At 36.6% G+C, this 23,742-nt stretch overlaps 1 protein-coding gene across 1 annotated transcript; it reads left to right on the top strand.

Annotated features, from left to right (window-relative positions):
• Positions 1-18,314: 18,314 nt before the first annotated feature.
• On the top strand, positions 18,315-20,231 carry LOC131150275 (uncharacterized). The gene has a single exon (XM_058100883.1). It carries the CDS (start codon positions 18,427-18,429, stop codon positions 19,612-19,614), a length of 1,188 nt encoding a protein of 395 aa, XP_057956866.1. The 5' UTR covers positions 18,315-18,426; the 3' UTR covers positions 19,615-20,231.
• Positions 20,232-23,742: the final 3,511 nt, after the last annotated feature.

Consider the following 23,742-nt stretch of genomic DNA (forward strand, 5'->3'; position numbering starts at 1 on the left):
ATAGGTGCATTATCATATGAACCAGGAATTCCTCGGTGCCGCTTTGGGACCGAGATGCTATAATAGGTATTACAAGGGTAATAAAGTAAGATAGTTTATAACTATGTAAAAAAAATGGAATGAATTTTTGGATTATTACAAATAGTATGGAAAAAAAAAAAAACTAGTTGGAATAAAGGTATATATATGTATTGATATATATGATAAGTGATATATATATATATGCTGTTAGGTTCTCAGGAAGTTTTGAAACTTCCTGAGAAAGTAAAGATACAAAGGACGTCCCCCCCCCCCTTTCACGTCTCTCTCCTCATGCTCTCCTCCGCCTCCTCCTCTCTCACCTCAATTTTCTCAACAAATATTCGTCTAATCAGAAAAAGAAAGATATCGTTGGGTTCCTATCTCCGCCACCGACATTCCTACCGGAGTGGATTTGTCATGGGAAAGACGTAGGCACCACTCCTGGGGAAAGGTATACTCTCTCTCTTTCCTTAATTTCTCCTTAAATCTTAAGTTAAATCGACGATCATGCACCACCATTGGGTCTTAGTCTCGATCGTCGTCATTTTGGCTGGAGCAAATTTTCAATTTAAGAGTTCTAGGCACCACTCCAAAGCGAGAGTGGGAGTTAGGGAATTAAGAAAATTGGTTATTTTCAGGAGTTTAATTGTTATTTGAAATTTATGGGCCTAGGAAATGTTAAAATAATATTTTATTTAGGGTTGATTTGATTAAATTAGGGTTATTGAATTAGGGTTCGAGTGAGCGCTGCAGGCATCATTTTGGAGTCCTTACTGGTGTAGCTCAGGAAATCAGGTAAGGGGAATATATTAAACTAGGATTTTTTAGGAAATAATTGGTGAAAAGTGAAAATTTTATGTGTACATGTATATGATTTTTACGTGAGTTCTGAAAAGCCGACTGTTTGAATTGTAAATTTGTGAGCTTAGGGTTGTGCTATTAGATATTATTTACAAAAAAAAACTTAAAATGACATATTTTCTAGATAATTGTGTAAGAAATTAAATGTATATTTTCAATATATTAATGATGAATGTGGGTTGTGTAACGACCTGTTGCTTATATAACACTTTTTTTTCCATATATATAACATAAATACCATCTGTTTGAAATACTACTGAAAATATCTCTGGCTCAAAGGAGCACTGAGGAAACTCTTTACGCCACACATACCTAAGCAACGGTATATAAGAAACTGTAATCTGTTATACGCAATACCAGAAAACTATAAATCTCATAGTGTATGTAAATAGTACAAAATACCCAGTGACATCACCAAAACCTAGAACCTACCCCAACCACTGGTATCATAAAAACACCTACCCTTCCAGTATGGGCAGTGCAAGATAATCTCTACCCGCGAGTCTGATCTACTCGCCTAACTGGATCTCCTAAAAAAGAGTAAGTCACTGGGATGAGACAACGCTCAGTAAGAGGAAATATGCTATCACTAGTGTGTGGCGGCTGGATTACACATTTAACATACTGAAATAATATTGATACTGTAAACGAGTAAGTTGATAAACTGTACAAAACACATGAAAAGCAGTTTAAAATAAAACTGTGTATCTAAGTTTGCTATCTGTACATACTGCTAATATAATATAAACTGCAATTGTATGATATATTTGTACATAGGAACTTCTGCTATACCCTGTGATCTTTATGTCATGATATACCCCTCATGACAAGGTTGTGCGGCCCATAGGCTGGACTTACTCTGGTTGGCCTACTAGGGTAGTCAATCTATCTCTATCATCCGCCATTCTAGCCCACTACAATCTCTCCGGGCAATCTCTAAATCTAACATCGTCTAACCGGCCACCTCAACCCAACTCACTGGGGAGACTACAATCTCTCCTGGCACGGTTAGATGGAATCCACATTACGAAAATTTCATATTGATTATTTTATTCTAGGCGTGGGCCTGAAGAGGGAGACTAACCCTGTGGAATAGTTCTAGATTGGTTTAGACCCAGTTAGGAAAGTTAGGTACACCATCCTAGTAAGGTGTAGGTTGAGGTCAGCCCCACTAATTGACCTAGCTGTAGCCGGTGCTGCTCCACCCGTGAAGTGAGCTTATAGTGGAATCCTTGTGCTGGTGAGCCAAGGCGGGGATGTAGGCATGGTTAGCCGAACCCCGATAACATTTCTTGAGCCTACTTTTAATTTTCGCATTTAAAATTTCAACACTTGAATGTTTATGTTTTACTATTGAAAATTGATTGGGTTTATGAATATGTAGAAAGACCTTAGGTTTGTGTAATACTGGTTGTGTAATTTGGACCAAACCTAAGAGGAATTTTTAATTACCCAATTCACCCCCATCTTGGGAATCCAATTCACCCCCCTCTTAGGAATACACCAAAGCTAACAAATTGGGTTTTAGAAACTTTTGGCTAAAATAAACATTTATCCCGATTCACCACATATCATATCTCATTTTAATTATGGTTGTGTATGCAAAATAATTAAGCTATAAGTGTGAACATACACGTGCAACATATCTCATTTAAATAAAAGCGTGCATGCAAATAATTAGAACTATGAATAAACAAGCATACACATATGGAAATTTAAAGTGCAATAATTAAATGAGATAGAAAGAGAGTGACACACAGATTTTTTATCGAGGTTCGGCTAAACAATCCTATATCCCCGCCTTGGGCATACCCCCCAAGAATTCCACTATCCCGGCTTACTTAAATGGGTGGAATAGAAGTCATTTGCATCATCTCCTTACGGGGCGAGGAAAACCCCAACTCAATTATAAGGTTGAGCCCAACTTGTCTCACTTACGGGGTTGAGACTCCCCAATTCAATTTATCGGGCTGAACCCATCCGGTCTCACTTACGGAACTGAGACTCCCCAATTCAATTTTGGGTTGAACCCAACCGATACAATAAAACATTTTTGTACATAATAATGCTTTTGAAAATACAAGTTGGGATGTACACATTTAAGCTCATATACATGTACTCTAATATGATATGAAATATATGCTTAATAGAGTAAGAGTGTTTTTCAAAATAATATTTCAACCTTTGAAAACAATTTGTATGATGAACACTCAAAGGTTTAGACCCTAACAAAAATATTCTCCCTTAAATGATTTTAAAACAATGAAAAAAATAATGAGAGTAAAATACTTTTGATGAAGTAAATGTCATGAATAAAAATTCTCTTTCAAAAATGATTTTCTAATTGAATGAATGAATGAAAGAGATTTTGAGAGAGTATAAAAAATTTGCCCCAAATAAAGAATTTTGTAATGAAAAATGAGTTTGGGGGAACTTTGATAAAAATTAGCCTAAAAGATTAGAGAGAAAAATTTGGCTAATCAAAGTTGCTAATATGGAGTAATGAAGGGGTATTTATAGACTTCTTGAAAATATGACCATTTGGGAACACGCTCGGTATTTTGGAAAAGTTTAATTAAAAAATTAATGACGTTTTAGCCCTTAAAAAATTTCCAACTTGATAGGTTTGGTCAACCATATTAAAGGTTTGATCGACCATATCATTGAGTTCGGTCGACCGTGGATAATTTGAACTGCAAGTTCGGTCGACCATATCAGGGCGATTTTGATCCCTTTGTAGATTCGATCGACCAAGACAAGGTCGATTGACCATACATATGGATTCGGTTGACCAAGGCAAGGTTCAGTTGACCATTCCTCTGGGTTCGGTTGATCGTGGCCAAAATGAACTACAAGGTTCGGTCGACCAAGTAGTTGGGTATTAGACACGTGTTGGTTCAGTCGACCAGGGACAATACGTTCAAAACTTGAATGGTTGACCGTCCAAAGTCAAAATGTTGACTTTCGAACAATTCGGTTGATCGGCCAAGTCAAACTTTTGACTCCTAGGCAAATAATGGTTCGGTCAACCAAGCTACTTATTACTAGTTTGGTTCCATCGACCGAGAGTATTAACAATGAATATTTTGCCTAAAAAATCTGGCATCGATCAATCGAAGGCTTTGTTTTTGCCCCAATTTTGACCCTAAAGCTATTCCAAAAACGTTGTATGATTTTAGTCTTTTTAGAAAAAAAAAAGGTTTTTGGTGAAATGTGCTGGTCCCTAGGGTCTATCTACGATCGTTCTGAGCATTCATCCATATCATGCAAATGTTTGCATTATTGTAGACTAAAATAATAAAAATTAAATGCAATACAAGTAGAATCAAAATGTCTTCTTCTTTTGCTCTTCACTCCATGGAATGCGCTAGTTGAAGTAAGTTTTAAGTCTTCTGGCTTCCATTTTTCTTTCGTCTTATGTGGTGTTGAATAGTAAGTCTGTTCAAGCACTTAAAAACACACATAAGAAACTGTCAGCATCAAAATAGAGATCGAACTCAAAAAGTCAACATTGTTTCTCCTGAAAATAAAATCCATATTATGGAACCTCCTAAAGAAAACTCTTCCTAAAGAGGAACCTCTTGAAGAGGAATCTTCTGAAGAGATATCCCTTGAAAAGGGACAGGTACTTGTAAATAATAATAAGATCTCAATTCATTACATAGGAGAAATGTGGGATAGAAACAAAGTTGTTGTCAACAACATATTTGCATATGCAATAGCTACCGATATTACCAAAAGTAATTAGGATCCTGAACCTAAATATGTTAATGAATGTTGATATAGAAGTGATTGACCACAATGGAAATAGGCTATCACATTAGAATTAAACTCTCTATCAAAAACAGAAGTTTTTGAACCTATAATCCAGACACCAGAAAATGTTCAAACCGTTGGATACAAATGAGTATTTATGCGCATGCGAAATGAAAATAATGAAATTACTCGAAACAAAGCAAGACTTGTGGCACAAGGTTTCTCGCAGAAACCCAGAAATGATTACGAGGAGACATATTCTCCCATAATGGATGAAATCACTTTCATATTCTTAATTGGGCTAGCAGTCGCTAAATGACTAAGCATGCGTCTTATGGACGTAGTAACAACATACCTATATGGATCATTGGATAATGAAATTTATATGAAAATACTTGAAGGATTTAAATTGCCTGAAGTAAAACCCAGAAATTTATATTCAATTAAACTTCAATGTTCTTTATATGGATTAATGCAATTCGAACGCATGTGGTACAATCGATTAAGTGAATACCTTGTGAAAGAAGGAATCATAAATGATCTAATTTGTCCATGCATTTTTATTAAAAGATCACAATCCATATTTGATATAATTGCTATTTATGTTGATAATTTGAATTTAGTTGGGACTCCTAACGAGCTCACTAAAGTTGCTAACTATTTAATAGCGGAATTTGAGATGAAAGATTTAAGAAAGATAAAATATTGTCTTGACCTACAGATTGAACATGTAAATGACGAAATTCTTATTCATCAATCTAAATATACCGAAAAGGTAACAAGACAAATCTATATGGACAAAGTTCATCTTTTGGGATCTCCAATGATGGTGCGATCACTTGATGTTAAGAAGGATCCATTTCGACTTTACGATGAGGGGGAGAAATTACTTGATTTTGAAGTACCATATTTAAGTGTTATCAGCTCTCTAATGTATTTGGCTAATTGCATAAGTCCCAACATTGTATTTGTTGTAAATCTACTAGTAATATATAACTCTACTCCTACTCGGCGACACTGGAATAGAATTAAGCACATTCTATGCTATTTGAGAGGTATATCTATATCTGATTTGGGTATATATTACTCATTTGATTCCAAATCTCAACTAATAAGATATGCAGATGCTAGATATCTATTTGATCCTCACAATGCTAAATCTTAAACTGAATATGTATTTCTTTACAGAAAAACTGCTATACCTTGGAAATTAGTAAAACAGACGAATACAGCAACATCATCCAATCATTTTGAAATACTAGCTATCCATGAACTTAGTAGAGAATGCGTATGACTCATATTAATGATTTTTTATATTCAAGCAAATTGTGGTTTTCAATCAATCAAGGATATTTCAAAAGTTTTATATGAAAACAACGCTACATGTATAGCTCAACTAAGAGGACGATACATAAAGGGTGACAAAACAAAGCGTATCTCTCCAAAATTCTTCTATGCACATGAACTCCAGAAGAATGATGATATAGATGTTTAGCAGATCCGATCAAGTAATAATCTAGAAGATTTGTTCACAAAATCTTTGTATACTACAACATTCAAGAAATTAGTTCATCTCATCGAAATGAGACATCTTAAAGATCTTAACCGATCAAGTGATAATCTAACAGATTTTTTTACCAAAGCTTTGCCTACTACAATATTCAAGAAATTAGTGCATCTCATCAGAATGAGATATCTTAAAGATCTTAGCAGAAGGAGTAAATAAATGGGTGACATCTAAAAGAGAGTGTTATGAAAAATATGTATGTCATCTCATCTTCCACCACTTCAATTTTTACATTCCAATAAATGCTTAACTATCTTTATTGCCCTATAAAAGAGCACCCTTTCCTTCTCATTTGGATACACATACCTTGCATGCTTTCATGTAAGTAGATATATATAATAAGGATAAAAGAATATGAGAGATAAAGAAAAAAGAGATATTTTTTATAATGTTTAAAGAGAGAAGAGATATTTTGTACAAGACTGGTTTTAAATTATTTTATAATTCCTTCTTAGATAATAAAGTTTTGATCCCATCCGCCCGTAAAATAGGCATAATCAGTGCTAGCCTAACCATAAGACCATTGAACAGTTTGCCTCGGGGCCCCAATTTTTTTTATAATATTAACATTATTTATGATGTCCTTTTCCCATGCATTGATTTTCCCACTATCTCAAAAGTTGGGGCTCCTAATTTTTTTTATTTTTAATGTTAACATTATTTATGATGTCATCTCTTCCCATATATTGACTTTTTCGCTATTTCAAAAGTAAATGAAATTATATTTTAAAAAGTAAAGTAAATGTAATTTAATTTTTTCTTTTTCAAGTCTCAATGTAATTTTGAATATAAAACTTTAATTAGTGATTTTGCAACTCAAAAAGTTAGAAAAATTAATTTTAAATAAAAATAAAAATTAAACAAAATATTAAGGACTCCTAATTAAATCATTTGCCTAGGGTCACATATTGTGAAGGTCCGGCCTGGGCATAATTGAACTACGTAAGAATGTTATCTCATTTTTATTTTATTTTGTGCTTATTTTATAAGATTTTAAAAATTTTATACAAATATAATACATAATTAGGCATAGTTTACACAATTAGACGGAGTTTTTTCCCGTTTTATAATTAAAAAGAAATAAAATATAAAATAACACTCTGATTGGGAAATTTTTTCCCAAAATAATGCTCACGTAATCTCGCAACTTCATGCTGCGAGATTTAAAAGCGCAGCCAATGAGAAGCTAACGCGTGGCCCAGTGCAGAGAAAATCTCGCAGCATGAAACTGCGAGATTTAAAGACTCAGACGAACATGGTGGTGACACGTGACAGTGGGCAAATCTCGTAGGTTAGTCCTACGAGATTTACGGCTCTAATAACTCCCCTTTTTTGCAAATTTAAATTTAAATGATAAACATTCCCTTTTAATAAATTTAATCATAACTTTCCTTTATAAATATAATTTAAAGTTAAATTTAAATTTAAACTTAAATTTTAATTTTTATATTGTAAATATATAATTTTTTAAAAAAATTTACATAAAAGAAATTATTGATTATAAATAAGTATTTTGTCATAAAAATTTGGATAAAATCCAAAAAAAAATTTCAAAATATGATTCTAACCCTTGAATTTACAAAAAATACTAAAAAATTTCTTATAATTTAATTTTATTGACGAAATGAATATTTTGTTAGTTAACTATTAAATGCATGTGGAATAACAAAATTTGTCCTTAATAAAATGATATTTTAAAATGACATTAATTTAGTAAATAAAAAAAATATATGATTATAATTGACTGCTTTGATGCTTTGGGACCGAACAAAAATAAGTGGATTAGAGAGCGAACAAAAATTTCGAATTGAATGCTTTGATGCTTTGATGCTTTGTGCCAACTAATTCTTTAAGTATGACAAAATAATTTGTATTATTTCAAAATTTTCTAAAAATATAATTAGAAAAAATAAATTTCTCAATAAGTTATAAAAATGCCTAGTAATTATAATGTTGCAAAATGTTTATTGGATGTAATATTTAAAATTAACAATTAAACATTTTGCAAGACAAAGTTAAATTTATTATTTAAATTTAAATTTAAATTTGTAAAAAGGGAAAGTTATAATTAAATTTAAATTATAACTTTAAAAAATTAAATTTTATCTAAAGAAATAAATAACAAAAAAAAAAGTTTTAAGTAAGATTGAAGCTCTGTAGAGCACATGCAAAATTAATGGGAAATAGATAATGAAATTTGATCCGTGAGTATCGTGAGTTGACAAAAGCTAATCGTGTAAGGAGTGTGACTATTTCTAACACAAGCTTAATCAACTTGAAAACAAGTATGACGAACTCAGTTAGCAACATTAAGACTCTAATTTACATATGTAATTATGAATATTATATTACATGCATATAGTCTCTCTAAGGAGTGTATGAAAGATAATAGCAGCATCAATACCTCTTCGTACGTCTTAATTTTTTTGTTTTTACTCTTTTTTATTATATTTTGACTATCCGCATCCTAAACCAATTATTTTGACCCATCCTTTTGGTGTTTGAAAGTAGGATTTGGGTCAAATTGGATTATTGTTAGAATTATTTTTTGTCTTAGTCACCCATTCATATTAAAATAATTAAATTTTTAAAAAATTGAGTCTAATTAAAAAACAAAAATAATAATTATCTCTACAATTCCTTTGACAAAAGACATGTCTATTGTTAAATTAAAATATATGAAATATTCAAAACACAGAATATATAGTTCAATTTGCCAGGTTGCGCTTCAAGTTAATAATAAGCTGCAGTGTGAGAAAGGAGAAAGAAGGCAGGGATATTTCATGAGAACGAGATTTATTATTATTTTCTTTCAAGTTCAAAAATTGGACCTCTCTCGCCTTAACGCATGTGTGTAAAAATGAAAGTACAATATTATTTATATAAAATTAAAAGATAATAAAAAAATTGCGTGTGGAAAAAAATATTTTTAATTTTTCAAATAATTGTAAAAATATCAAATTAATTTTTTATTTTCTAAATTTATATAAAAAATTTTAAATATATTTTTATTTTATATATTTTTAATTTCTTACTCGAATACGTTCATTAAAATATTATTTTCATGAATGTAGAGAAAACCATACTAAACTTTTTCTAATTATATAAATTTAAATTCAAATGCAAAATTAACGATTCTTACATGTTGTAACTACATGCAGTTTGAACTTTAAATTTGGATAGTAAATTAAAGTATAAGTTTAGAGAAATCATGAAACAAACTTTAATTAAGGATATACATACTCTCAAAATTAATATATCACTTAATCAATAATATTTTTTTATTAAAATTAATATACATAATTAATTAATATACTTTAAGACAAATTTACTAGGAGTGACAAATTTACTAGGAGTTTAATGGAGAGAACATATATTAAGTGCTCCCTAAGATTTTCGGTGCATGTAGTATATGGCGGTGAGGGCAGGTTAACGTGTAAATGTTTAGAGCGCTGAAATACGTTTGGATCTGATGACGCACGTAAATGCATGCAGACATACAAATTTTAGCAATACGAATTTTGCAGCAAAAGACAATTCAATTTCAATTTAAGGAATTAACTTAACTAGACATGCAAATTTAGAAGATACGAATTATGTGTCATTTCTTAAATTTGGCAGTATTGAATTCTTTAGAGATACGAATTATTAAATGATATATACAAAAGAATAAAAAAAATAATCAATTATATACAAATGAAATCAAAACAATCAATGATATACATACAAATAAAATGCAATTAAAATAATGCTAAACTACTTCGTGCCGCAGCGAGGTCGTCTCCGGGGTCGTGGTGGCTGTCGTCTGTGTCTACCCTCTCCCTACTTGTCAGCATCATCAGGTGTCCTGTCCCGTCGTGCTGGATGTGGATCCTCTCCCCCAAGAGGTGCTGCATCATCATCATCAGCCATGCGGAGCGCACGCTGTGAGAAATGATACGATGTCTCGGGACGAGAACGAGGCGGCATAGGGGGTGTATCGACCTCCACCCCATCGAAAAGATCGTCCAATAAAAATGACACGGATGGGGTAGCAGCAGAGTTGGATGGGACATCAGTCGGTCTGCTCGACGGTCCGGCAATATCAGCTGCAGTGGAAGGCGCATAAGGCGCTGACAGGCCGAACAAGTACTCAGCCTGTACGACTGGTGGGGAGGACATGGGAGTCCCTGGACGACTAGAGGAGGCATGTCGTCCTCCTCGTACTGGAGCTGGTCGACCTCCTCGTACTGGTACATTAGGTCGACCTCCTCGTTCTGGGATCCATCGACCGTCCTCGTGGACGAGGTCTAGTGTAGCACTCATCAATCGGTGGATCGCAGGATCTAACGAGATCTGGTCTGCCTCAATGACTATGTCAGCCTACAGGATATGAACATATATTATTAACGCATTCAAATCGGAACGTATATATAATAAAATGAGTTGTTGCATTAATCTTCTTACGAGGCTCAAATATACAGCTGCGGTCCTGTCGACGAAGCGGCGTGTGATAGACCTATACCAAGTGAAGTATGGGTCATCTAGATGCATCGGACTGTGCTCCGCCACTCCTCGTACGATGTAGTCTCGTTGATGCTCCCACGCGGTGACGAATATTGCGTGCGTACTCGACCAGTCTGTGACCCCTCAACCGCGCCCATCCATGTTGTGGAGATCGTCCCCAACAATATCTACCCCCGAGGTCATAAATGGGGCGGGAATGACCTGTCGAAACCCGAACTCTCGCATGACTCGATCGGGGAGATACCACTCAATAATATGAAAGCATATGAGTGGCACTCGCGCTACCCACAGGTCCCTCCCGTTTGCATAGGCAGACGGCATGTCGGCTAAAATCTCTTCCGTGTAGGGCATTCATAAAAACTGTAGTTAGACAAAACAAAAATTTAGGCGGACTATACACAATTGAAAGAAAGAAAAAAATAATATCATGTGCTATACTTTAACTGATTTATACCTCATGCTCCCGGTGCATGTCCAACTCGAACCTGTACCAGGGTAATGTGTGAAACGCAACCATCGATGCCCTCAAGTCGTCCCTCCATCTGTATAAGATGAAATGTAAGTTCTCAAATGCAAGACTACTACGTATTACGAATTAGTATTCGTAATAGTTATTGAGTGAATGAGAAGGGATAGATAAAATTTGTATTAACCGGTATGCGAGTGGGAGAGGATCAACCGGACGACCGTCCTTACCCCTCTCAATTTGCAGGAAACCTCGCCGCGTAGGCGCGAATGAAGGAAATCTCTCCCAAGCCCAAACCTGGAGTAAGCGAAGGGGGCCCGCAATCTGTGTCTTCGAGTGGTGCGCGGCGAGACACATCTCCCTGTACAACCACGCCAAAGTGGCGGACCCCCAACTGTACTAGTGACACGCTCCGAAGTCCTCAAGGAGTGGAAGGAACATCAGATGCACATAACTGCCAGAAACATCCGAGAAGATCACCCCACAAATCAAACACAACAAGTGGGCTCGTGCGTGGCATGCTATCATCTGAAAATCTGCATGTGCCGGGAGCTCACGAAACGCATCGCCCTCGAGGAACCGCATATGGATGCGTGCACCAACCAACTCGTTGTCAGGCGAAACGACGCCTAACTAACGCTCGCACATAGTACGCAGGGCGAGTCAACCCTGACGGTCTGTAGGTCCCTCCACTGGTCCGATAGTGCGACCAGTGACTGCTCGCCCATCAATCAGCAACCCGAACAAAACAGCTACATCCTGTAATGTGACGGTGGCCTGCCATGAGGTAAGTGGAACATGTGCGTCTCAGGTCTCCATCGCTCCACTAATGATGTGACAAGATGCCAATCAAGCTGGATATGAGCAATCCGATAAATGCCATAAAATCCCGCATCGCGTATCAATTGGACAATGCAGGGGTCTGCCTCTAACCAACGCTCCGCAAACTGCGTGCCCCCTTGGTAGCACAGGGGCTCCGCATGCCCATCAGCCCAAGCTCGGCTGGCCCTGTGATGATCGCCCATCGTCAAGACGCTCGAATCGGACGGCCCTGGATCAATCCTGGAAATGCATCGTTGCATCAGAATAGGTATATACAAAAAAAAAAAAAAACGGTGTGAAATAGTCTAAAACTACATACGACATCAACGCGACGGTCCAGCTGCATCACCCGAGTGGGTCCTTCTCGGACACCTTGTGCGATTATGCCCTTCTTGATGACATATACTGCACGTGCTCCTTTTCCTACCTTCCCTAGTGTCTATCTCATTGTGTATGCGGGAGCTCCTTGGACAACCTTTATGTCGAGCATACGCTGGATTTGCCTGTATAGTCAGCAACGACGATGCTGGCCAGTACGCCTAGTGCATAATCGGCTGAAAATCCGTCGCATATGTCGTATAATGTTCGGAGGTGCTCGAACAAGGCTCAACGTACTGCATGGCATTCATTCGTGTCTCTGCACATGCAGCGAGAAGGTGGGAGCATGGAAAGTGCAAGGCTTGCCACTTCCCACACAAGCAGACGTGCAAATCCTGAATGCGCAGCGTTTGCACGTTGTTTCCTTTATGAGGTCCCAACTGCGCAGTCGTGATGCTAAAAGTACCTCTAGACCGGTTGAACGTCGTCACGCGATGTCCGGTCGCCTTCAACTTCATTCTTTCCATCGCAAGCAATATATGAGGAGTTAATGCATTTCCTCCTGATATTGCATTACGAGCAGCCTCCCATCGGCTGTTGAAATAATGTGCAACGCGATAAAATGTCAGTTACACAAGGGCAGTGATTGGGAGGCTATGAGCGCCCTTAAGGACGGCGTTGAAACATTCGACAAGGTTTGTCATCATGTTCCCATACCTTCTGCCCCCGTCGTGGCACTAAGTCCACATATGAGGAGCGATTTGATCAAAGAACGTCTTCGTAGGTTCCGCACCCTCATCGAAGATCTTCTCCATCCACATGTTAAACTTTCTGACCTGATGCTCCCTTCCCGCGCGCTCAGTCATTCGCTTCAGATTGACACTGTGCACTTTCGTGCTGAAGTTGCTTACAACGTGTCGAAGGCAGAATCAGTGGTGCGCACGCGATGGCTGCCAATCGGGATTGTGAGACACTGCAACGATGATCCCTGGATGCCTATCTGATATAAGGCAAATGTCGTCCCTATCGGTAATGGAACGAAGACAACACAGAAACCAATTCCATGTGTCCAAACTTTCCTCTTGCACAATAGCGAATGCAAGGGGAAATATTTGCCTATTTGCATCCGGGCACGTCGCAATAAGGAGTTTTCCCTTGTACTTACCATACAAGTGTGTCCCATCTATACATATCACAGGAGGACAGTGGGGAAAACCCTGAATAGATGTTGCGAACGCCCAAAAGACTGATACAAATGTTACGGTCTGATCGCTGCCTGGTATAGGGTTCCACCTCCACTTGACAACAGTACCAGGATTATAAGTGCACATTGCTTCCATCCACCTAGGCAACGTCTGATAAGACTTCTCCCAATCGTCGAATACTTGGGCAATTGCCTTCTGCTTTCCTAACCAAATTTTCTTATATGAGATGGAATAGCCAAAACGACAATCTATGAATTCTTTCAATGTAGTGATTGAGGTCGACGCATCACCCCTTATCATATTCACAATCTCCCTAGCAATAAGGGACAACGTGATTTGGCTATGGTCTTGCGAGAGGAGTTCATTCAAGCATGTGTGCGGACCACCATATTGAGTGATTTTGAAGAATCGATGTTTCTGACGATACATCGCACGCAGTCTCCAACTACATTCAGAGTTCTTACACCTAACAACCCATAATAGTGGGGTCGACTGCAGGATGTGGAAGTCATGGTGCGTTCGAGCGTGGTATATTCGCACAGCAGCTATCAATTGATCTTTCGACCCGAATAGCATCCCTTTACTCAGTTCTGATGATTCATCCCAACGAGTTACCTGTATAGGAAGCTCGTCACCATGGGACAAATCTACAGCATCTACGTCAATTACACCATACATAGGAGGTTCGTCCAAGAAATCTGCCGTATACGTGCCATCGTTCGATTGACGGGGGGGTGGATCGACATCATCGGGGAACTCGTTCGTCCCTTCACCAATTTCCTCCTCGTACGTGTCATCTTGTAAATGAACATCGTTCGTGATGTTCATCCCTACGTCCAGCGCGTTGTTCGCTATTGCGAACAACGAGCCTGGTTGTTCTACTGAAACATCTTTGCAAACACCATGATAATTCGTATGAATAGTAGTTCCTTTGTACGTCTGCACCTCGAATGACGATCGTGGACATTCGTTCATATCCACAATAGGCATCCCATCAACATCTGCATCTTCTTCCTCCGCTTCAACCACGTGCTTAATAGACGTTCCCGGCTGCCCATGTGCGGTGACACCCTTCTGAGGAATGAGTTTGACATACAGTTGCACAGTCAAATATGTCGTCCCTACGCAGTGTGCATCCAACACCATGCACAAACCGTAATCACTAGTTACGGGAACAACCTCATAGAAGATTGTATCATGATGCCCCTTAATCGGGTATCTTGTGGTTAGTCGCAATGCATATTGATTTGGATCAATATGCAAATACTTGTTGTATATTTTCGTATGCAATTTAGTTAATTTACACCTATGACCAATTCTAATAGGTTGAACTGGCGAAATACTATAACTAACACTGGTTTGTCCGGTTATAATGTTACCCCCCATGTACAACAATACCGGAACCGGAATGCTACTTGAACTTCCTGCCATCTAGATTGACGCCCGGGAAATATAAAAGACCTACGCAAAACAATAATTTTATGTATAAGTCATATGCTAAGTGAATAGTGAACAAAAATTATTTTCAATACGTTCATGTGCATGCAATATTCTCTAAATGTTTCACTTGTCACTTTGAAAATATTCTTGCATGCAATTCTGACTTCTCTACGAAAAGTCGTATTGAAATTTCGGCAGCATGCCAAGTGTAATTTGAACATTTACCCATTTTTACAATGACCCTTAAACGTTTGCAGACAATATAATAATATAGTTTAAGCATGCGAGAACCTATGATATCTACCAGCATGCAATTCACTACATCAGCCATGCAGGAGGCATTTAAATTTGCGCTTAGAAAAAAAATACTTTTAGATCTAACATATAATATCTTTGAAACTTTTTTGTAAGCAAGCTATCAATTAATGCGTGTGTCACAAATATTTATTTAATATTTCATAAAAATTAATTAACATTTTATATTTATATTATATAATAAAATTAATTATATATATATATATGTATGTATATACATATCTCAAATATAGATTCAAAAGCTCCAAAACATCATATGCATGCCACTATCATATTCACATTGCTGCCAAACATTAATAAAAAATTATTTTTAATATATCATTTATCTCCAATGAACTCATCTTGTCACTAATTTAGAAAGTTATTTTTTATACATAAGAAAGAAAATGAGATTCATTTTTCTATTTTTTCTTAAAAAAATTTGGGAGGAGTGAGAATCCACACATCAGTTATGATTCAAGTTTAGGTTATGTTGAATTTTATCTAAATTTTAACAAATTTATATATAAAGTTTCAAATTTGTGTCATCAAATACAATATAATTTAAAAATTTTGATAAGTCAATATAGAGAAGTGATGCGAAAAGCTTGATCAAGATGACATACAATGATACATCTAAATAATTATCTCACAAAGGGAACTAGTTAACCACATACCTTTTGTCATTTATATAGTTTGTATTATCAAATTCCTCCTATCTTATTACTCACAATCTCTCTCTACTTTATTTTATTTTGTTTAGCTCCCTTCAAAAATTCGATTGTTTCAAATATGTATTTGTATTTATCATGTTTATTTACTTACTAGCTAATTAAGATATTAAGGACAAACATTTTAAAAGTAATTAATTACTCGAGATAAATAAGGGATGTTATGTACACATCTCGTGTTTTCATTGATTAATTTGGTGAAATATTTTTTTCTCTATGTAATTTTTAGTGTTTGATATTATGAGCTCGTGGTGCCGTATTGATTTTTAAAATTAAGTAACTCCATTTAAGCAAATTGTCTAATTTAATGTAACCAATCATTTTATATTTCAACATAATGTTTGATAATCTTGAAATATATAGCCCTTTTATTTGCATATATGCATGTCAAAAGAATAAATTTCTTTTTCGATTTGAAAAATTGTAAGAAGGGTTTTCAAAAAATTAACAATTAAGTGTAAAAAACAGCTTATGTAGTACTTCTATGTATGTGTTGTTTAATTCTAATTGGTTTAACCCATATACCTTATGAGGTAGAAGTCTACCTACTAATTTATCCTTTTTAGGTAGCTACCACTGTCACTCCTCATGTAAGAAGTCTAAAAATAACAACAATTTTTATTTTTTTTCATTTTCCTTCATGTGACTCTAATAAATAATAAATATTGGTAAAAGATTAACTTTTTCTACGTCCACAATTTTATAATAATTTAGTTGGTGCGACAGCCAAAGGTAAATCAATTAAGTCATTTTGATAATGTAAATATCTATTATATGTTAAACTATCCTAACTCTTTGTCTCAATTTATACTTGATGATCAAGGAGACAAGCATAACTAGTACACCCAAATAATAGATAATGTAAATTATGGATCAATTCATCTAATAATGGTTTTGTAATTAAAGAACCTTATCAAAGTGAGTTAAGACCCACAAACAACACAAAAAATACAAACAAACAAAAGTCCTAAACAGTATTTCTTCTTTGATATTAATGAATATGTAAATTTAAAATATTGAAGATAAAATTTGAAGCATAAATATTAGATCAATATACTTTTTTTTATTTAAAATATTCAGATTAAATTATTAAAAATTTACATGATATTATACATAATATGCATTATATATATATATATATATATTTATAGTATATCGGTTTGGTTTCATTAATTGTGATTATTGAATGGGCCAAATAAAAACCAAACTGATAAATGAAAAAAATTAAAATTTTGTTATCAAAATTGAACCAAAGAAATGGTTAACCAATTTTTCGATTTGGTTTGGTTTGATGTTGCGGTTCGATTTTTTATTATGAAACATAGATTCTTAAGTAATATCAATGAAGTAAATAATAAATAAATTTTCTAAACTGAATTATTCAAAACTACTCAAGCGACACAATTGAAATTAAACATTCAATTTCTAAAGATAGTAATAATAAACTGAAAATGGAAAAAAAAATTATTTTCAAGAACTAAACAGGCCCTAAGTGTACAGCAATACCAAATTCTACAAATCATTATGCGGAGTTTATACACATTCTAATAGAGACACAAACGTTAATGAAATTATTAATTAAAAAAACTAACCTTCCTCTAAATGCAGCAACGAACCCAAATAGTCGGAACGCAAATATGATATCAAACCAACTCAAAACATAAAATAAATCTCAGTAAGTTAAATAATATATTCACGTTTTTTTCTAAATAACAAATAACATACCCCATCTTCGGCCCTTAAATAGCCTCGCCTCGCCTTCGCCCGAACGGTCACCTGCCACCTCGAATGGTAACCTGCCAACGCAACGGTCCTCTGCAAACTCGAAGGTCTGCAACTTTTCTCCTCTGCAATATTGTGTTCTGAGAGGGCTTGGGAAAGATTTCAGCAGACGAAGCAAATCTCGCAGGGCGATCCTGCGAGATTTACCACGTGTCACCACGCGGATGGATTTCAGGTGCAAACCTCGCAGCTTAGTCCTGCGAGATTTCCGCCATACGTCACGTTCCAGTTCGATGCCTCATTAAATCTCGCAGCCACGCGTCACGTTTCGGTTCGATGCCTCTTTAAATCTCGCAGCTTGGAGCTGCGAGATTTCTTCAAGCGTTGCCATGCGTCACTTGCCCCCTGTTTCTCTCTTTGCCACGCATCGAAGGCAGAGTGGTCATTAGTTTAAATCTCGCAGCATGAAGCTGCCAGATTACGTGAGCATTATTTTGAGAAAAAATTTCTCAATCAGAGTGTTATTTTATATTTTATTTATTTTTAATTATAAAACGGAAAAAACTCCAATTAGACGGGCTCCTGTCCTTGACGGCGCTAGCGTTGAATTCAAATTGAGAATTCGGAGGGAGAGCGGGCGATCGTGTTTACCGGTAAGTTTCTTTCACCATCACCATTTCTTCGGTTTCTGTTTCAATTTCATTTTCAATTTGAATCATGTTTTGCAATCATCTCTGCAAAACCCTAATCAACGCGAGGATAGTTAATAGATTCTCAGCCTCTCAACTGTACAATCTACAATCTCCATTGCTATTTATCAGACCCACCTCAAGCAATGCAACAAATCAACATTCATTCACAGTTTCTTACCTCATAAACACTTGTGGATTCTCGCCGGAAGCTGCTCTATCAGCTTCCAAATACGTTCATTTCGACGCCCCGGACAAGCCGAACTCGGTCATCGCCTTCTTCGAGAAACAGGGATTCTCCAGAAATCAAGTCCTCACTTTACTCAGAATAGCTCCGCGCTTGATATTGTATCGTCCTGAGAAAACCCTTCTTCCCAAATTCAATTTTCTGTTCTCCATTGGCTTTTCGAGATCTGGCCTTGCGAAAGCCATGACTTCGTGCCCTCGAGTTCTGGAACGAAGCTTGGAGAACCAAATCGTTCCGTGTTTTAATTTCTTGAGGGATTTGTTTCAGTCACACGAGAAGACCATTACTGCTCTTAAACGCTACCCGGGGATGCTCGGCCATGATTTTGAGAAAAAGTTGGGACCGAACTTTGCAATTCTGCGAGAACAAGGAGTACCCGAATCGAATTTTGCAGATTTACTTACAGTGGTGCGTCGTGCAATCGTAATGAGGACTGATGTGTTCAGAGAGGCTGTGCAGAAGGTATGCAAAATGGGTTTGGATCCTTCAAGGAAAAAGTTTGTTTTAGCTGTATCCATAATGATGTCAATGAGCAGAAGGAAGTGGGAGAGGAAGATGGAGGTATATAGGAATTGGGGTTGGTCCGATGAAGATGTTCTTGTTGCTTTTTGCAAATATCCGTGGTGTATGGCTGCTTCTGAGGAGAAGATAAGGGCTGTGATGGATTTCTTTGTCAATACAATGGGCTGGGAGTCTTCCCTCATTGCCAGAAACCCTACGGTGATTGTACTGAGCTTGGAGAAGACAATTGTTCCTAGGAGTTTGGTGGTTCAAATCCTATTGTCAGAGGGTTTGATTAAGAAAAGATTCAGCTTAAATTCATTGTTAAAGTCTTCTGAAGAGTTGTTCTTGAAGCGATTTGTGAGATGTTATGAGAACGAAGCTCCTCAGCTGTTGACACTATACCAGGAGAAATTGAATTGCTCCCCGCTAGTTAATGGAAAAAATACTGTGATTAAACATTTGTAGTGTACTGGTATGCATACTTTCTGCTGTGTTTCTTGCTTCTGTTGATTTTGTTGATGCTTCCTCTGGGAGAGGAAGATGGAGGTGTATACGAAGTGGGGTTGGTCTGATGAAGATGTTCTTGTTGCTTTTTATAACTACCCATGGTGTATGGCTGCTTCTGAGGAGAATATAAGGGCTGTGATGAATTTCTTTGTCAATACAATGGGTTGGCAGTCTTCCTTAATTGCAAGAAACCCTATGATGATTGTATTGAGCTTGCAAAAGACAATTGTTTCTAGGGGTTTGGCGGTTCAAATCCTATTGTCAGAGGGTCTGATTAAGAAATAATTCAGCTTATATTCACTGTTAAAGTGTTCTGAAGAGTTGTTCTAAAAGAAATTTGCGAGATGTTATGAGAAGGAAGATCCTCGGCTGTTGACACAATATCAGGAGAAGTTGAACTGCTCCCCACTACCTAATGAAGAAAATATTGTGATCAAACAGTTGTAGTATACTGGCGTGCATACTTTTTGCTGTGATTTTTCCTTCTGTTGATATCATTGATGTTTCCTCAACTCTAGTTAGGTCCTTGTAACAATTTTGAAGTTTATTTATAAAAATGATTCCTTTTAGATTCATTCCCAAGTATGTGATTTGCATTTGTGTGTTCTTATTCAAATGCATAGCATCATGTATCTTGGCTTTTCTTTTTACATTGTCCGAGTTTCCTATTTCAGCATGAACTCTTTCTGAATCTTTTCTTATTCTTCACAATTGTTGTTAATTTTGGTCTCAATGCCCTTTCCATCAGATTTGCTTTGATTATATTGAAGAGATTTATATAGTTGTTGTCTGATTTCCAACACTTAAATGCTAACAGATTTTCAACATTATTTACAGCCTAATCAGCATTATTTATAGCCTAATTGCTTGATTTTCAGCACTTAAATGCTTCCAGATTTTCAGCATTATTTATAGCCTAATCATAATTATTTACAACCTAATTGCCTGAATTATCTCCGTTAGTATCTTCCCTCAAATTGATGCTGGTCAATCAAGAAGCATCAATTTGTCAACCAAGAACTGATGCCGGTGCCGAGAAAGAGCTTTAGTGAATATAATTGCAGTTTGATGTTTGGTGGAAATGTGAGTAAGAGTAATCACTCGTTTGTCAAAGGATTCACGTGTGGAATGACAATTGACTTCGATATGTTTCGTACGCTGATGGAATACAAGATTAGCGGTGATCTAAATAGCACTAGTATTATCAACATGAAGAGGAGTGGAAAGAAGCTGAGAAAACCCAAGTTCACCCAATAACCCATGAAGCCATGTGATCTCAAAGCATGCGGAAGACATAGCATGATACTTAGACTCATTGGAGGACTTAGAAATTTTGTCTCGTTTCTTACTCTTCCAATAAATGAGTGCATTGCCTAAGAACATGCGCCAGCCAGTAACAGAGCGACGAGTATCCGCACATCCGTCCCAATTAGCATCACTATACCCCAACAACTTTTAGGAAAATTCCTTAGGAAAGAACAACCCGCGTTTAGAGGTGCCCTTCAGATATTTGATAATGCGGTGAATTGCGGCTAAATGAAGATGTCGGGGAGCCTGCATAAATTAACTGACTTGCTGCACAGCAAAAGAAATATCAAGGCGAGTAATCATTAAGTAGTTCAAACTCCCAACAAGTTGCCAATACAAGGATGGATTTGATAGAAACTCACCTTCCTCTCGACGAAGCTTAAGATTTACCTCCAAGGGAGTAAGAATAGAATTACTCGATTAGAGACCAGCTAATGAAATCACTTCCTGCGTGTATTTGTGCTGGTGTAACAGCATACCAGTCGGAGTAAGCTACACCTCAAAGCCAAGAAAGTACTGCAGAAGACCAAGATCTTTCATGTGAAAAGAGGCCTTGAGATGCTGTTGTAATTGCTTAATTAACTCAGTATCAGAGCTAGTAATTACAATGTCATCAACAAATACTAGAACCAATACAATTCCTCTAGAAGTCTTGTGAAGAAAAAGAGAGGAATCAAATTGAGTATGAGTAAAATTAAAAGCAAGCAGGGTAGAGTTAAATTTATCAAGCCATACAAGGATCAGCGTAGTCGAAAAACCTCTAAGGAAGGTGTAGCAAACATGTCGGGAGGTGGAGACATAGATTTATTCCTTCAAATCCCCATGTAGAAAAGCCTTCACATCCATCTGTCGGAAAGACCACCATTGTGATGCATCAAGTGCCAAGATAATCCGCACATTAGTCATTTTGGCAACAGATGCAAAGGTCTCTTCATAATCAATACCATACTTCTGCCGGTTACTAAGCGCCACAAGATGGGCCTTATATCTGTCCAATGACCTATCAGACTGAAACTTTATTGAGTACACCCATTTACAACTAATAGGTTTGACACTAGAGGAACAACTCACAAGATCCCAATTGTGATTATCTTGAAGAGTTTGGATTTCTTCTTGCATGACTTGCTGCCAACATGCTTGGGTGGCTACTTGGGTATATGAGTAAGGAACGGAAACAGTGTCGAGAGTGGTAGTAAGTGAGGTATGGGGAAAACCATACCTATTAGGTGGATGTGTAACTCGGGTGGAGCACCGAGGAACCGTAAAATCAAATGACGGAACAGTGTCTGGAAAGGGCATTGAAGAAGGAGGACATCAATGATACACGACACCTGGTTTAAATCGTTCATTAGAAGAAGACACATTATCAAAAGCGGGATGAAGAGTAATAGGAGTATTAGAAATAATCTGAGACTGAAAGAAATATTGATTTCCAAAGAAAATCACATTTTGAGAGATCTGTAATTTGTTTGCATAAGCATCATAACAAACAAATCCTTTCCGAGTAGGACTATATCCCATAAAGGCATACATGACAAACTAGGCAGCAAGCTTATGATGCTCAACATGTGGTAGATGAACAAAACAAACACACCCAAAAGTATCAAAGGATTGATACTTAGGAGATATGCCAAATAATTGAAAATAGGGTGAATCATAATTTAAAGTGGCAGTAGGCAAACGATTGATCAAATAGACAGCAGTAGATAAAGCTTCTACCCAGAACTTAGAAGGTACAGAAGAATCAATCAACAAAGTACGAACAACATCTAAGAGATGACAATTCCTATGCTCAGCGACTCCATTTTGTTGAGGCGTATAGGATAAGAACGTTGGGAAATTATCCCCTTTTTCTAAAGAGAAGTCTGAAAAGAATGAGACATGTACTCCCCCCCCCCCTTGAGTCGGAGCGTAAAGTTTGGATACAAGTATTGAACTATAAGAACCCGACTAGAGAAATATGGATTAAATAAATAAGAAAAGGGGAAGGAATTTGAAAAAGGGAAAACAGCAGAGCTCGTTGACGAGGATCCTTCTCTCGTCAACGAAGTCTCATCTTTCGTTCGTCGGCAAAATTTAGAGGCTCATCGACGAGATGATACTGAGAGATTTTTGAAACTTTGGAATCTCAGGTTCGTTGATGAGGCCAACTCCGTCGTCGACGAACGCCTTTCTTCTGCTCGTTGATGAGAGGGCCAATTTGTCGAGGAGGCTGGCTTGGTCAAAGGTCTATAAGTTGAAATTTTGTTACTTAAACGTTAAGAAAACGCAAATCCTCTATCTCTCTCTCTCTCTAGACTCGAACCAGACTCTCTCTCTAAGATCTTGGGTTGCCTGTTACCCGAATCAACTATCCGATGATACTACGTGGATCAGGGGGAGAATCTCTACGATTATAGCGAATCAGATCTTCGTTTTTAGGATTTCCGGGTTTTACCCTAAAATCGAGGTAAGGGTCTAAATCCATTTTCGGTTTGGTAGATCCGTGGTAAATAGGATGGTATTGAAGTTGTATTCTTTGGTTTTTAGGTTTTGGGGATCCCGTGTCGTTGTTTTGGACCGTTTAGGTTTGTGTTTCAGTTTTCAGGAAAAGATAAGGGGATTTTGTTTATAACAGTTAGTTGTGAAATCTGATTGGGTAAAACTGTGGTTTATGATGATGCGGATTTTTGAATGCTTATTTAGGAATATCTACCTGGTGAAATGACAGGATTTTCGAGTTACAATTTTTTTTTTAGGGGAAATTGGAGCTTCAGATATCATCTCAGTTTCTATTGA

The sequence above is a fragment of the Malania oleifera genome, chromosome 3, assembly GCF_029873635.1.
Source record: "Malania oleifera isolate guangnan ecotype guangnan chromosome 3, ASM2987363v1, whole genome shotgun sequence".
NCBI lineage: Eukaryota > Viridiplantae > Streptophyta > Magnoliopsida > Santalales > Ximeniaceae > Malania > Malania oleifera.

What these genes read in the sequence shown, in the direction of transcription:
- LOC131150275 (XM_058100883.1), top strand. Translation starts at nt 18,427, where the DNA reads ATGTTTTGCAATCATCTCTGCAAAACCCTAATCAACGCGAGGATAGTT.